The 15,175-nt window shown below is 38.7% G+C and overlaps 1 protein-coding gene across 1 annotated transcript in view; it reads right to left on the bottom strand.

Annotated features, from left to right (window-relative positions):
- Window positions 1-15,175, bottom strand: part of LOC578626 (laminin subunit alpha) — a 101,306-nt gene that overhangs the window by 37,259 nt on the left and 48,872 nt on the right. Inside the window, exons 35-49 of the mRNA XM_030983592.1 lie at window positions 14,959-15,042; window positions 14,091-14,212; window positions 13,306-13,414; window positions 11,749-11,865; window positions 11,084-11,211; window positions 10,079-10,162; window positions 9,324-9,532; window positions 6,664-6,764; window positions 5,839-6,019; window positions 4,815-4,943; window positions 3,758-3,909; window positions 3,135-3,245; window positions 2,394-2,505; window positions 1,464-1,628; window positions 519-706 (exon numbers count right to left, since the gene is read on the bottom strand). Coding sequence (XP_030839452.1) covers window positions 519-706; window positions 1,464-1,628; window positions 2,394-2,505; window positions 3,135-3,245; window positions 3,758-3,909; window positions 4,815-4,943; window positions 5,839-6,019; window positions 6,664-6,764; window positions 9,324-9,532; window positions 10,079-10,162; window positions 11,084-11,211; window positions 11,749-11,865; window positions 13,306-13,414; window positions 14,091-14,212; window positions 14,959-15,042 — 1,992 coding nt within the window. The remainder of the gene's footprint in view (window positions 1-518; window positions 707-1,463; window positions 1,629-2,393; window positions 2,506-3,134; window positions 3,246-3,757; window positions 3,910-4,814; window positions 4,944-5,838; window positions 6,020-6,663; window positions 6,765-9,323; window positions 9,533-10,078; window positions 10,163-11,083; window positions 11,212-11,748; window positions 11,866-13,305; window positions 13,415-14,090; window positions 14,213-14,958; window positions 15,043-15,175) is intronic.

Here is a 15,175-nt window from a genome sequence, read left to right as displayed (position 1 = left end):
TGGCGGGGGTGGCTCAACGTTTCGAACAGGTCGACTTTCCGTCGTCAGGATAGTCAACCTGTTTGAAACGTTGAGCCACCCTTGTTGGATTTAACTATGGCAAGCCATTCATACCACTGTTTGCTCCCACCATTTACTGGCATTGGTCTCTCAAGGGATGTTCAAATCATGGTCTCAAATCTACAGAATTTACATTTTTTGATAGTTCATTATTGAAGGAAAAGATATTATCTAAAGATCATAATTGAGAGACCAATGGTGAGGGCAACCAGTGGCATGAACGGCCTGCTATAATTAAGTCCAACTTAAAGTCGATCTTAGTCTTTGTGAAACACTCCCCTGGGGGGCGTTTCGCAAAACTTGTCATCAGTGACAATTGACAGTTTTTGTTATAAGCTACTGAAATCCTTGCTTCCGATTGGTTATAAGCAGATTAGTCACCGACTTTTGTCATTTATCATTAAAAAAAAGGCTTTGTGAAACGGGTCCCTGGACTGGTAAACATTTGACTTCCTCACCTCAAAGGCAGGATTACGATGTTTGTCCAAGATGGCATTCACTTGATCTGTCACATTGTCTGAGTTCTCACATAGCGCCATGAGTTCATTCAGCTTGTCAAGGAAAACATCGACATCGTCGCCGACCTCGTCTGCTCGATCACCGACCTCCGCGGAGTCGTTTTGAAGTGCCCGAGCTCGGTCAAGCACTAGCAAGAAAGAAGATCAAGTAATAACAAAATTGAGTTATGTTACTTGAGAATGTGACATTTTAAAGGTTACAATGATGTTCTTCCAAACTTGCATAATAACAATCATAACGTTCACAAATTATTTTTCACCTCTCCCTAATACGCAACCTTCTTTTTAAAGGTATAGACCAGTTCTGGTCGTGCGATTGCATTGTGAAAGAAACGTTGTGGAATTGCTCAGAAAAGGTTGATCATCTAGCATATACGTATTGGTGTGTACAGCAAGGTTCTGGAATCATCAAAATGATAAGAAATTTCAGCCCAGTCTTGGTAAAAGTTACAAGCACTGTACACAGAAGAATGTACATGGGACTACACAATCATGTGACATAAAAATCAGGCCTCATTTTTAAGCTGTTACTTGACATATGTCGAACATCGAGGCATTTGAAGAGCCATGCTTTTCAGGGAACATTTTTTCTCTGATGTTAGCTTTCAAACATTCATAACAACAATGATAATGCTCACAAATTATTTGTCACCTTTCCCCAGAACTCAACCTTCTCTTTAACGCCCCACTGCACTACTTATTGCTATTTGCGCCCTCTATATAGCAAACAATGCTTAATCGGTGAACATTGGTCCCCCATGATCCTCTTTTTCTTATGTTAATTGAGAGCTGAGTTGATGAGATCTGTCAGTGACCTCGGCGGGTGGTCTAGTCCCTTCTGGCCGAACTAGTACAGACGGCCTTTAAATATTTCTGAATACTCACGTTCTTGAGCTAGTCGTTTCTCCTCTTCCGCGGCCTCCTTTCCGGGGTTGAGATCTCGGTCCTTCAGTTCCTGCAGGATCATCTGGGCACGGGCCAACAGCTCGCCGAGGTTTGTGTTGCTGGATATTGTTCCATTACCGATGGCTTGCAACTCCTCCACAACGTCTACAGAATGAAAGGAATGCCAAATGAAATACACCAAATGTATTTTTGTGATTGATAACAGAAAGGATCACACACAAAATCATTTTCAGCACAGATATTATGAGCAGATATTGCTCAATGAAGTCACTAAAGACCAAGACATCAAATGAAATACACCAAGGTTTGTATTGCTGGATATTGTTCCATTACCGATGGCTTGCAACTCCTCAACAACGTCTACAGAATAAAAGGAATGTAATGAATTTTTTACGAACAGGGAGATTACTACTTTTTAGCCCTGGGCCCATTTTGTAATGAGTTGTGATTGATCTAAATTAACCAGAAGTCTTACAATCATGTATAAAATGTGTTTAAAAATGGTAAATTGTAAGATCTGGAAGTTAGATTCGACAGAACATTTCAAAACACAACCGAAAGCGTATCTGTTCATCTAACATTTTACTTTCAGTACCTGTAGATTATCTGTCGAGTCATGATTTTATGTATTTTGCATATTCATCGTTGTCGTGCCTTGATTGATAGTTTTGGATGATATGTGCGTGTTACAAAGTCATATATACAGTCAAACCTACTTTAGAGACCACCTGTATAGAAAGACCACATTTTTTGTTTTCCTCGAAATTGGTATCTCATTGAAACATGTACTAAAGGAACCTGTACATAAAGACTACCTGCATAAAAAGACCAATTTTCTTGTCTCCCTTGGGTGGTCTTTATATACAGGTTTCACTGTATTATTATTATTATTATAAGGAAGTAAATTACCATGTATGAAGTCGATGGTTGCGTTGGCGTCGGCCTCGATCTGTTGCGCCCTTTTCTTAAGAATGTCTGCATCGTTGGCTGTACCATTCCCATTAGTAACTGCTGCCATGGCCTGTGGGGTTGAATTATACAAAGAGTACATGATATGTGTCAATACTTGGGGGAAAGATCTAATTAGTACATGTAGATGTAAATTTATCGCCTAATTATTAGACCCATCTTTGACCTATCCAGCCTCATAAGAAGCCAGTTCATAGTTGCAGTCTGAGCATGAGCAGATAAAGGTCATTGCAGACCAAATTGTGAAATAAACAGAGACAAAATACTGGATACATGTTCATAGAAGTTATGTAATCATTATGCATTTATGCACAAGCAGTGCACTCCACGATAAATAGGTGGAAGTATCTTTGAAAAGGGGAAGCAAAGGCTATTTATTCAGCACCTCCATATCTGTAGGAGTGATTATTTCAAAATGTACAAAGTGGGACCTCTTCATGTTTTGAAGATCTGTGGATATTCGGGGTCATTTGGGACATGTGCTAATCGTGAACAGGTTTATTGAGATCGTCAATCTGATAGATTACTTTACAAGTGAGAAAGAGATCGAAAGGGAAAGAGACAAATAAACTATTTATAGAAAAACACTATGCACACATAGACAGACAGACAGACAGACAGACAGGGACAGAATGGAATGAAATACTGTTTATAGTAGAGAGATCCGTTACATGTAGTTACCCTTTCTTCCACCTGTCCTGCTTGATACTTCAGATCATCAATCTGGTAGGTGAGGTTACCAAGCGATCCTCGGACGAGGGCATTGTTGGAATCCAAGTCCTCCACCTCTGGCTGTTGTAGAATGATAACAATACAAATAGAAATCTCAGTTATCACAACAAATATCTGGGGCCCGTTTCATAAAACTTGTTATCTATAACAACTGCTAAATTCCTATGAAAAAATTTGCTCTCAGCCAATCAGATGCCATGATTTCAGTAGCTTATAACAGTAGCTTGTAACTTGTTATTGATATTAAGTTTTATGAAACAGGGACCTGGGGGGTGTTTCAAGAAGATCCTAAGTCAAACTTAACACTAAGTTGGACTTCAACATTATGGAGAGCCATTTATAGCCTTAAAAAAACATATATTCAAAAGTGAAAATTTAAGTATTTAGACTTTTCATAAATTCCACTTTATAACACTTTCAAACACTCATTTTCACAACCCACTCCATCATCTACATTTTTATTAAATCATTTTCTTTAATAAACATTTAAATTGAGGGAAATTTTTTTTTTTTTAAATGGCAGACTACTTTCAATGTTTGTTTGGAGAAGAACTACAAGAGGAATAGCTTACGATAAGATCATGGATGGATCGATTGAGATTGTTGAGACGCTGGAAGGCGACCACGCCCACGGTGATGTCCGTCAGGTTGCGATCAGCCTCGTCGAGATCGTCGGCCATCTCTTCTACGATGTCCAACAGGAGGTGGACGCACTCATCGCAAGCTGTCGTCATGGAAACAAAAATCATTGTAGAAGTCATCAATTCTGACTTGTATTTGTAAATCTCTGTCGATGACAGTTCCTAGGTAATTCTTTTCCGATTTGAAATTGTTTGTTAATTTACACTTTCAGTGAAAATGTACCATATTAGGCTAATTCAAAGTACCATATGGTAGGAACACTTCCCAGGGAGTGGAGATAGTGCACATTGTGCATGAATGAATCCGATGACCTGTGATGTTCCTCCGGATGGTATCTCGTATTAAGCGCTATATAAATCCACATTATTATTTTATTATTATTACATGCTTTTGCAATACCAATTGTACATGCACATTAAACTTGGCTTCATATGACCATGTACATGTATCATCTGATTTTTATTGTTATTCTACTTAAAACTGTACATTAATCTATGATATCAAGGCACATGTGTATAAAGCTGTTAGCTATAATAATGAACCACCAAATGTTCAAAATTGATCAAAATCAAATTAAATCAAAATAATATACACGACATGACAAGGGATTGTTCCATTTCTTAATTTTCCTTGTTTTTGTCACCATTAACGTGTTTAACATTCTCACAGTTCAGGTACATATTGTCTATATTGAAATACTTTGTATCACGTTATTGGTGAATACTGTAAATAAAATATCAAGCTGTAAATCAAGTTAAAGCCCCACTGCACTAGTTTGGCCAGGAGGTATTAGACCTCCCTGCATGGTCACTGACAGGTGGTTATCTCATCAAATCAGCTCTCAATTAACATAAGAAAAAGAGGAACATGGGGGACCAATGGTCACCGATTAGGCATTGTTTGCTATATAAAGGGCGCAAGTAGCTATAAGTAGTGCGTTGGGGCTTTAAATCAAATTAAATTGAATAAATTAAAGTCCAAACTTACGTTGGCATCCCTGCTCAGTGAGGATATAACGGTCTTCGCACTGGTCGCAGTTCTCTCCCATGGCACCAGGAGGGCAGAGGCATTCACCGGTGTAAGGGTCACAACGGAGCTTGGGGTCGCAGTTGCACTCTGAAAAGGAAGAAGGCACAAAGAGATGTCAAGATTAGTTATTAAACTAGCATTGTACAGCATAAAGGAGAGAGCATAAGAGAATCTTTTTTTTTCCCTTAAAAGGATCCGGTAACTTTGTCTCAGATTCTGGAATAAAATCCTGGATTTAGCTCATGCTGCAATCATAATTATAAACCTTTAAACAAGGCGAAACCCTGCCTGATTATCAAGATATTTATGATTGAAATTACAAATTTCAAAAATAATTTTCCCCAACGGTTTTTATAACACTACAGTCTATTGGGGAAAATGAGTATGGTAAAACCGTTCACTTAAATGTTACTTTTTTGAAGCACTTCATGATAATTTTGGAGCACAATTTTTTCAGGGCTTCAATATTACACCATATCATAGACACTGATAACATGTAGGGCTATGCATCTCAGATTTGTAACACTGGAAACATCGTTAAAGATGCCTTTAAGTTTGCATGTGACCGTAAACAGGGGGTAATAACTAGCATTGTGATTTTGTTTTTAAGGGAAAGAAAGGGGATAGAGGGAGTGGACAAGGAGCAGGTAGAGAGGGAGGGAGGAATAGATGGGGAAGGATTGAAAGAGAAGGGAGGGATTGAAAGAGAAGGGAGAATGGGAAGGAGAAACAGAGACAGAATGGAAAAAGCAAGTGAGAAAGAGAGAGAGAAAATATGGTACAGTCAAACCTGTCTATAGCGACCACCCAAGGGTAACACAAAAAGTGGCCTTTGTAGACAGGTTCCTTTAGTACATGATTCAATGAGAAACCATTTTCAAGGGAAACAACAAATGTGGTCTCTGTAGACAGGAGGTCACTAAAGCAGGTTTGACTGTAATGGTGAAGAAAAAAAATGAAATGGGATACAAGAACAACTTACCATAGCAACCATTGGGTCCATAGTTCCAGTATCCATGGAGACAGGCATCACACTTGTCCCCACCCACACCAGGCATGCACGTACATTGTCCGGTCTCCATGTCACATTGGCTATCCACAGCACCGAGGGAACAGTCGCAAGGCAGGCAGCCACTACAACTATCAAAGTTCCAGTAGCCAACCTAGTATAATAATAAAAATAATAATAAGACTCAGTTTTTATATAGTGCTTATTAGAATCACTAAGCGCTTCCAAACTTGGAGATTATTACCCCGGCTTTAGCTGTGCTGCCATTGCCGCGCTCTACCATTTCAAAGAATTAATTCCTGCCAGGTACCCATTTACATCACCTAGGTTGAGTGTGGCAAATGCAGATCAATGTCTTGCCAAAGGACATTAGCGCCCCGGCGGGTCTCGAAACGCGGACCTTGTGATCGACAGTCCGGCGACTTATACCACTTGACCACGTTACCTGTGTAAAATTTGTAATCATCTGCTACTTTTTGCATGATTTTTCATTACAGTAAATTGACAGTAACTATCCATCGCACAGTCGCAAGGCAGGCAGAATGCAGGGCCCTGCTTCATGAAACTTGTTATTGATAACAAATGCTGAATTTCTAGGACAAATTTGCTCTCAGCCAATCAAATGCCACGATTTTGGTAGCTTATAACTGTTATTGTAACTTGTTATTGATAACAAGTTTATATAACAGGGCCCAGGATTGAGTTCTTTGAGGTTGATTCTATGCATTCTAGCTGTACATAATTTTTGATTAGTATGCTTTAATGAGTTGTATAACTTATGAAATGTGACTGAATTACCTGACAACGTTCACAGTCGTATCCCACAACGTTGGGTCTGCAGTTGCAGACTCCGTTGAAGTTGTCGCACGAATCACTACCACACCGATCACAGGAACAAGCTGAAGAGGGCCAAAAGAAAAAAAAATCAAATAAGTGCTGCCATCATCAGGCCTTTCGTTGACATACATGTAGGTCAAAGCTATGTCAACAGTATTCCTTCAAAGTATATGAGGCATTATCTCTTTTTCAAAGTCAATCGACTACATGAATAGCAACTATTATATACCTCTCTTTAGAAATCTAGCCATTTGATTGGTTGAAATTGGATTCATGATTTTCTTCTTTTTGACAATTTCCAAAAGACTTGGGGAAAAAAATATGTTAAACTAGATGGAATTCGACTGCGCGCAGTCGAAAATGATGCCTCCGTCATAGAGCAATTTTACAAACTGAAACGGAAGAAATTTTTCAAATTCAAGTTCAATTGTAATACATTAACAGGTTCTCAGAATATCGTGATTACAAGCAATTTCTCATATACATATATGACCCTTTGATCTTTGACCTCATGACCCTAAAATCTACTCAGTTCATTGGTTCTGCAAGATGTCCTGATTTAAATAGTAATCCATCTGTCAGTTCTAATGAGAATGCGTTCACAAGCTATTTTTGCATAAATAATGAGCCCATGACCTTTGATCTTATGAACCAAGAATCTACTCAGTTCATTGGCTCTGCAAGATACATAAATGATCTAAGTTTGGCAGGAATCCATCAATCTGTTCTAATGATAATACGATCACAAGTTATTTTTGCATACATAATGTGCACTGTGACCTTTGACCTCGTGACCCCAAAATCTTATCAGTTCATTGGCTCTGCAAGTAACATACATGACCTAAGTTTGGCAGGAATCCATCAATCGGTTCTTGAGATAACGCGATCACAAGCTGTTTTAGCATACATTATGAGCCCTGTGACCTTTGACCTCGTAACCCCAAAATCTAATCAGTTCATTGGCTCTGCAAGATACATACATGACCAAAGTTTGGCAGGAATCTATCAATCGGTTCTTCAGATAACGCGATCACGAGCTGTTTTTGCATACATTATGAGCCCTGTGACCTTTGACCTGTGACCTCATGACCCCAAAATCTAATCAGTTCATCGGCTCTGCAAGATACACACATGACCAAATTTTGGCAGGAATCCATCAATCGGTTCTTCAGATAATGCGATCACAAGCTGTTTTTGCATACATAATGAGCCCTGTGACCTTTGACCTTTGACCTCGTGACCCCAAAATCTAATCAGTTCATCGGCTCTGCAAGATACATACATGACCAAAGTTTGGCAGGAATCCATTAATCGGTTCTTGAGATAACGCGATCACAAGCTGTTTTAGCATACATTATGAGCCCTTTGACCTGTGACCTCGTGACCCCAAAATCTAATCAGTTCATCGGCTCTGCAAGATACACACATGACCTAAGTTTGGCAGGAATCCATCAATCGGTTCTTGAGATAATGCGATCACAAGCTGTTTTTGCATACATAATGAGCCCTGTGACCTTTGACCTCGTAACCCCAAAATCTAATCAGTTCATTGGCTCTGCAAGATACATACATGACCAAAGTTTGGCAGGAATCCATCAATCGGATCTTCAGATAACGCGATCACGAGCTGTTTTTGCATACATTATGAGCCCTGTGACCTTTGACCTGTGACCTCGTGACCCCAAAATCTAATCAGTTCATCGGCTCTGCAAGATACACACATGACCAAATTTTGGCAGGAATCCATCAATCGGTTCTTCAGATAATGCGATCACAAGCTGTTTTTGCATACATAATGAGCCCTGTGACCTTTGACCTTTGACCTCGTGACCCCAAAATCTTATCAGTTCATCGGCTCTGCAAGATACATACATGACCAAAGTTTGGCAGGAATCCATTAATCGGTTCTTGAGATAACGCGATCACAAGCTGTTTTAGCATACATTATGAGCCCTGTGACCTTTGACCTCGTAACCCCAAAATCTAATCAGTTCATTGGCTCTGCAAGATACATACATGATCTAAGTTTGGCAGGAATCCATCAATCTGTTCTAATGATAATACGATCACAAGCTATTTTTGCATACATAATGTGCACTGTGACCTTTGACCTCGTGACCCCAAAATCTTATCAGTTCATTGGCTCTGCAAGTAACATACATGACCTAAGTTTGGCAGGAATCCATCAATCGGTTCTTGAGATAACGCGATCACAAGCTGTTTTAGCATACATTATGAGCCCTGTGACCTTTGACCTCGTAACCCCAAAATCTAATCAGTTCATTGGCTCTGCAAGATACATACATGACCAAAGTTTGGCAGGAATCCATCAATCGGTTCTTCAGATAACGCGATCACGAGAACGGGACATACGTACGGACGGACAACCCAAAAACATAATGCCTCCGGCTACTTCGTAACGGAGGCATACAAATTTCTGGGGTTACTTTTCAAGCTTGCTTGCATGGAAATAACACTCTTTTAATTTGTTTTGCATTGAACTCTTTGCAAAGTTTTGGGGGCTCTTTTATGACTTTTGGGGACTCTTTTTGGCATTTTGGGGGCTACTTCGTCACGAGCCCCCATGTGCATTTTCCCCCTGAAAAGACTTCTGCGCCTACCTTGGCAGCTCTGGACGCGGGCGTCACCGTAGTACCAGTCGTTGCAATCCTCGCAACTCCTCCCCTTGGTTTGGACCACGCAGTTGGTGCAATTACCGCTGGACTGATCACACTCGGCCAGGCCGGTGGTGGGATCGGTGTTCCCGCTGCAGTCGCATCTCCTACAGGCCTGACCCTGGAGAGGGTTACCATAGTAACCTTGAACGCACCTGGAGACAGGAGGAGGAGGAGGAGGAGGAGGGGGGATGAGTTGAAAAAGGTTACAGGGGACCCAAGGTTAAGACTTACACTTAAAAAAATCATCCCCTGACAAACAATAAAATGGTTGACTCATGAAACGTCGGGCCTTCCATCTTTCTTTCTCTCTCACTCCGAATTCATAACCTAATTTACTGCTCCTTTTCTGGACTCCACTCACAAAAGAATACCCCACTCTCTCCTAATTTTCTCTACTTCTCTTTGAATAATCTTCAGTAGCCTTCCACAGGATGAAACCAAAACAATACCCCTCCCCCCCCCCCCCCCCCCACATTAATTACGGAAAGGAATCGCAAGTAAAATCATTTACGGCATGAAAAATTATGAGCAACTGCTTGCTCAATGGAGTTGCTAAATGAAATAAACTACATGTTTCTTACTGATAATTACAGAAAGGATTGCAAGTGAAATCATTTATGGCATGGGTACGAATATTATGAGCAGATATTGCTCCATAAAGTCACCAAATGAAATGGAATACAACAAAAGCATCTTACTGGTCACAGTATTGGCCGGTATGTCCCGGTTGACAGATACAGAATTGGTCGCCCTGAGGCGAGAAGGTACAGGTCACGGCAAAGCTGATAAAAGAGAAAGAAAAATTCAAACAAAACATAAATCAATGAGAACTATCCAAGTAGTAATGTGCTGTACATTTAATGACATTTTAACAGAAACTTAGCAATCATTATTAGCAAAACCACAGTTGTCAGCTTAATTAGTATGTGTTAAAGTGAGAAATATGGTCAGATGACTTTCTCAGCACGCAACTTTTCATTTGACAATAAAAGGTAATCGACAGTGTTTCATTTTATGGTAAATCTCTATCAATTCATACAACAAGAACTTTAAAAAGAATTGTTAAGAACAGCTTTATTTGCAGCACGTAACATTCAAAAGTTGCAAAAATTTAATTTGTTGTACTTTGCAGTACAGAACTTTCATGAACCATGACCACGCATAAATATCATGCACTTACAGTTGGACCGTATCCATTAGCTTTGAAATTTAAGTGGATGATATAAGTTTGGTTCATATATTTGGAGGGGTAAAACTGTTTTCTCTATTTAAATACTCTTTTTTTTTCTTTCTTGTAAAAATTCTGCATCGTTCACGTGCACGTCGGATTGTTGCCCTGAAAGTAGCTCAACTTTCATGAACATGACTCATAAATTTCATGCACGTACAGTTGGACCGTACCCATTACCTTTGAAATCCAAGAGGACGATATAAGTTTGTTTCATATATTTGGACAGGTAAACCGATTTTGTCTATTTTAAATACTCTTTTTTTTCTTCTTTTTTGTGTGTAAAAATTCTGCATCGTTTGCGTCCATGTTGGATTGCTGCTCCGAAAGTAGCTCAACTCACATAACTATTATCATGTACATTATGTTTCCATATTGTATGTTTAGTTATAATTATTACCATGTTCCTTATGTTCAACTATGTTATCTTTGATAAAGTGGAAATAAATAAACTTGAAATAAACTTGAAACTCACTTTTGGTTTTCTATCGGCTGTGGACACGAGCAGATCTTGCAGGCATCAGGGTCACCGGAGGGCGCATCGCCATAGTAACCTTCCTTGCAACTTTCACACTGATCGCCCACGGTGTTGTGGTCGCATTCCTAAAGGGTGGAAAATGGGTGAAATCAGTACATTCTGTGAATATAAGGTCAGATGAGAACTACTGAAGAAGGGCATATTAACTCAATGAGGGGGATTGGAGATACCGAGAGGGCACGAGGTGTAATGACAATAATTAATATGATCACTTCGGCATTCAAGAAATCATTTTTAGGGCTGCTTCAATATTTAATGATTTCATCATCACCTTCATCATTGCAAACTGCCTATGGATAACGATGATGACAATCCACATCATTGCAAAGAGTTTTAAGGAATCCGTTTCAGGGCCACTTCAATCATATCACCACCACCACCACCACCACCACCATCATCACCATCACCATCATCATCATCATGATCATCATTATCACCACCACCACCAACCATCATCATCACCACAAAACTCTTGAAATTTCTGTGACCATGTCTATTCTCTTTAAATAACTCAAGGGGTTAATACTTTCATAGCATGTAAAGGAGAAGGGCATTAAATTAACTCATTCGGCATGTAAATGAAAATTCAGAGTATTACTTACCAGACATTGTCCAGTCTTGGAGTCGCATCGACTAGCATGACCGTTGCAGTTACATGGCACGCACTGTCCAAGGTAAGGACCACTGCCGGGCAGCCGGTAATGACCCTCCGCACACAGCTAGAGATACAAAGTAAGAGACAGTTCATAAATGGTTACCTGGTAGGATTATTCCTTGAAATGCACTGAGCAGACCTGCCAACCTCTGGAGTTCAAAAACTGTATTCTTTAGTGTCAAAAGTTGTATTTTACTGACAAAAGTTGTATTCTTGAAAATAAACACGGATTGTTACGCGGATCAATGCCTCTTACAGTTTCTACCTATAGGAAGATTTTTTGTATTGATCATTGGTTGAATATGCATTATTTCGTCACGACTGGTGTGTTCAATGAACCAATAAACATCCCCAAATTGCTGATGTGAGATGCTTGTAGGATACTTTACAGGACAGAATGGACATTTTGCCATTGAAAATGGCGGACGCATACACAAAATATTTATTTAAAAAAAAAAAAATTAAAAAAAATTTAAAAAAAAGAAAAATAAAAAAAATTAAAAAAAAAAAGAAAAAAAAAAAGTTTTTTTTGTTTTGTTTTTTTTGTTTTTTGAAAATCGTATTTTATTAAGGAAAATCGTACTGTCGTATTTGCTTCTAAGAATCGTACTAAATACAACTAAATCGTACTGGTTGGCAGGTTTGACTGAGCGCTGAAAACGGTTGCCAGAGTTAAAGCTAGGGTAATAATTTACGAAGCATTTTTGAAGCGCATAGAGATGATGTGATATGCGCTGTACAAGAACCAAATGTCATTATTATTATTATCATAACAGTATAACAGTTTACAGAAAATAAGATCTGTTTCATGCCTGCCTCTCATCCCTTTATTTTGCCTAAAATGACAATCCATAGACATTTCATACACATATTGTTGACAATTAAAAATCTAAGAAAGTCTGACAATCCCTTCATATTTCAAAAACATTATGTTGGCAATGTTAGAATGAAGAAGGTCTTATATTATGCTACCTGTTTATACGTACATTCAAATTAAAACAGTGTTAAAGCCATTTCATACTTTTGTTTTACACTTAATTGCTCAAATGTTTCTATTCATATTACAAACACCTATTTTTTTGCAATGCCCAGAGGCAGAAAGTCACATCTCACTTCGTATGACAATCCAATCATATTTCATACATTAAGATGCAGAAGGGCTTATGTGACACTTGATGTGAAATAAGTATTCTGTAACTATTCTATAACTTGTTTTTCAGGCTAATTTTTAACAATTTCTTCTTCATATTCACATAAAATAATTTTAAAGCCCCTCTGCACTAGTTTGGCCAGAATGGATTATACCTCCCTGCTCCCTGCATTGTCACTGACAGGTGGTTATCTCATCAAATCAGCTCTCAATTAACATGAGAAAAAGGGGACCATGGGGGATCAATGGTCACCGATTAGGCATTGTTTGTTATATAGAGGGTGCAAGTAGTTACAAGTAGTGCAGTAGGGCTTTAAACAACGCTAAGATCGGAGGCAGAAGGTCATATCTCACCTCACACGACAATCCTTGGTACTGGGGAGGGCAGCGACACCTCTCGACCTCCTGGGCCACGGCGCCATCACCGTCCCTCCTCGTCACATCCATGGACACGCCAAGTAAACTGAAAAAAAGATGATACGTTGCCATGGTAATCATACATCACATTGATCACAAACATTATCATGATATGTTTTCTAACAAGTTTTTATGCTTACTGATGCAAAAAGCACAGATAAAACAAATTAAATATATAAATAAATAAGAAGGACAGAAGCACTTTGTACTTCATATACAATCAAACCTGCTTGTGACCACCTGTCTACAAAGACTACATTTTTTGTTTCCCTTGAAAATAGTTTCCCATTGACACATGGACTAAAGGGACCTGTCTACAAAGACCACTTTTTGTGTTTCTCTTAAGCGGTCGCTGTAGACAGGTTTGACTGTAACATATTACAGGTAAAATGGCAAATAAAGTTTGGAGAGCCATGCAGAGACATTATCTGACACAAGATGGGGTTCCTTTGAAGCGTCCTGGGAACCTTGTCAGCGCGTATTTTAGAACTCACAGAAATAAAAGCATGACTTCTAATAATAATAATATTCAGCTTTTATATAGCGCTTAATGCATCTCGGACGTCTCTAAGCGCTTAACAGATATATCTATGCGTGTTTTGAACGGGCTGAATTGGGTGCAACGCAAATTTAAGAACCAGCGAATATGTTTTCAGGCCGCTCAACGCGAACAAATTTATCATGGGGAAAAAAAGCGTTTACAGTATTGTGAATTGACTTACTCTGCAGTGAGGATCCTATCAAAGTACTGAGCTCTGATCTGCAGTGAGTCGATGTTAGCTAGGACCGTCATGAAGTCACTCCTCGATACCTCGGCCGCACTGATGCTGTACTGGAAGTTGTTCTACAAAGACAACAAGAGATAACACATTGATTACATAATCAATAATGTATTGTTGCACAAGTTTAGTTGTGTAGCACAGTCTACATGTATTTTGGTTCATAGATTCCTCATACATATATGGCTAATGCTACGGTCACAAAGGTTCATACGAACAATAATTTTGTACGAATCTCTGTTTTTTCATTGTCTTCCCGAATTTCCATTGTCTGAAATCGTTCGTAGCAATTCGTAATGGCATTTTGTGACCCAGGCTTTACTCATACCAAGATTTCAAATGGAATTTCGTATTTTACAAATCAGTTTTTTTTCTTACCATATGACATCAGTTCATTGTATCCTGAAAATTTGTCAAAGATGCCATTTAAAATGCTCTTTTTTATGCCCTACATTTACCAGTAATTTGTTTTTTCCTGGGTTATACATGTAATGTATGCATACCGTATAGAAAAAAAGAAAAAAAAAAGGAAATAAAAAAACAAACGGACAAAACAAAATAATCATAATTTTCTTGTAGAACACTATTTTTTTTACAGACTGATACCAAATTCATCAATATTCTTAAAAATTACCGGAAGTTTTCGCCTTGGCCCCTCACAACTGACACAACAATGAATTTTGCAGTTCGTGAAAGTTTCTTGCAATGTAAAATGCTCCCATTGCCAATTCGTCAAAGTGTCAAGTTGCGAAGTTTATGGTTTAACGATATAATGAAAGTTGTTGTTAGAATTCTTCAAGAAAATTGTTACCTCTTTCAGCTCGACAGAAACGGACAAGTCCTGGCCAGGGTCTGGTTGATCAATGTGAAGATACATGATGCTAATGTTGTTACCCTGAAAGGTCAAAGATCAATAGAATTTGAATTGAAATTGGGATTGAATGAAATTGGAAATAGAAATTGTATTGAAGTTCAAGTTGAAACTTAAATTGAACTGAAGTTCAAGTTAAAAATTAAATTAAAACTGA

This window comes from Strongylocentrotus purpuratus, unplaced genomic scaffold (assembly GCF_000002235.5).
Source record: "Strongylocentrotus purpuratus isolate Spur 01 unplaced genomic scaffold, Spur_5.0 spur5_scaffold_13, whole genome shotgun sequence".
Classification (NCBI taxonomy): domain Eukaryota; kingdom Metazoa; phylum Echinodermata; class Echinoidea; order Camarodonta; family Strongylocentrotidae; genus Strongylocentrotus; species Strongylocentrotus purpuratus.
Note: the sequence above shows the minus strand (reverse complement) of the source record. Positions and strands in the feature narration are given on the sequence as shown.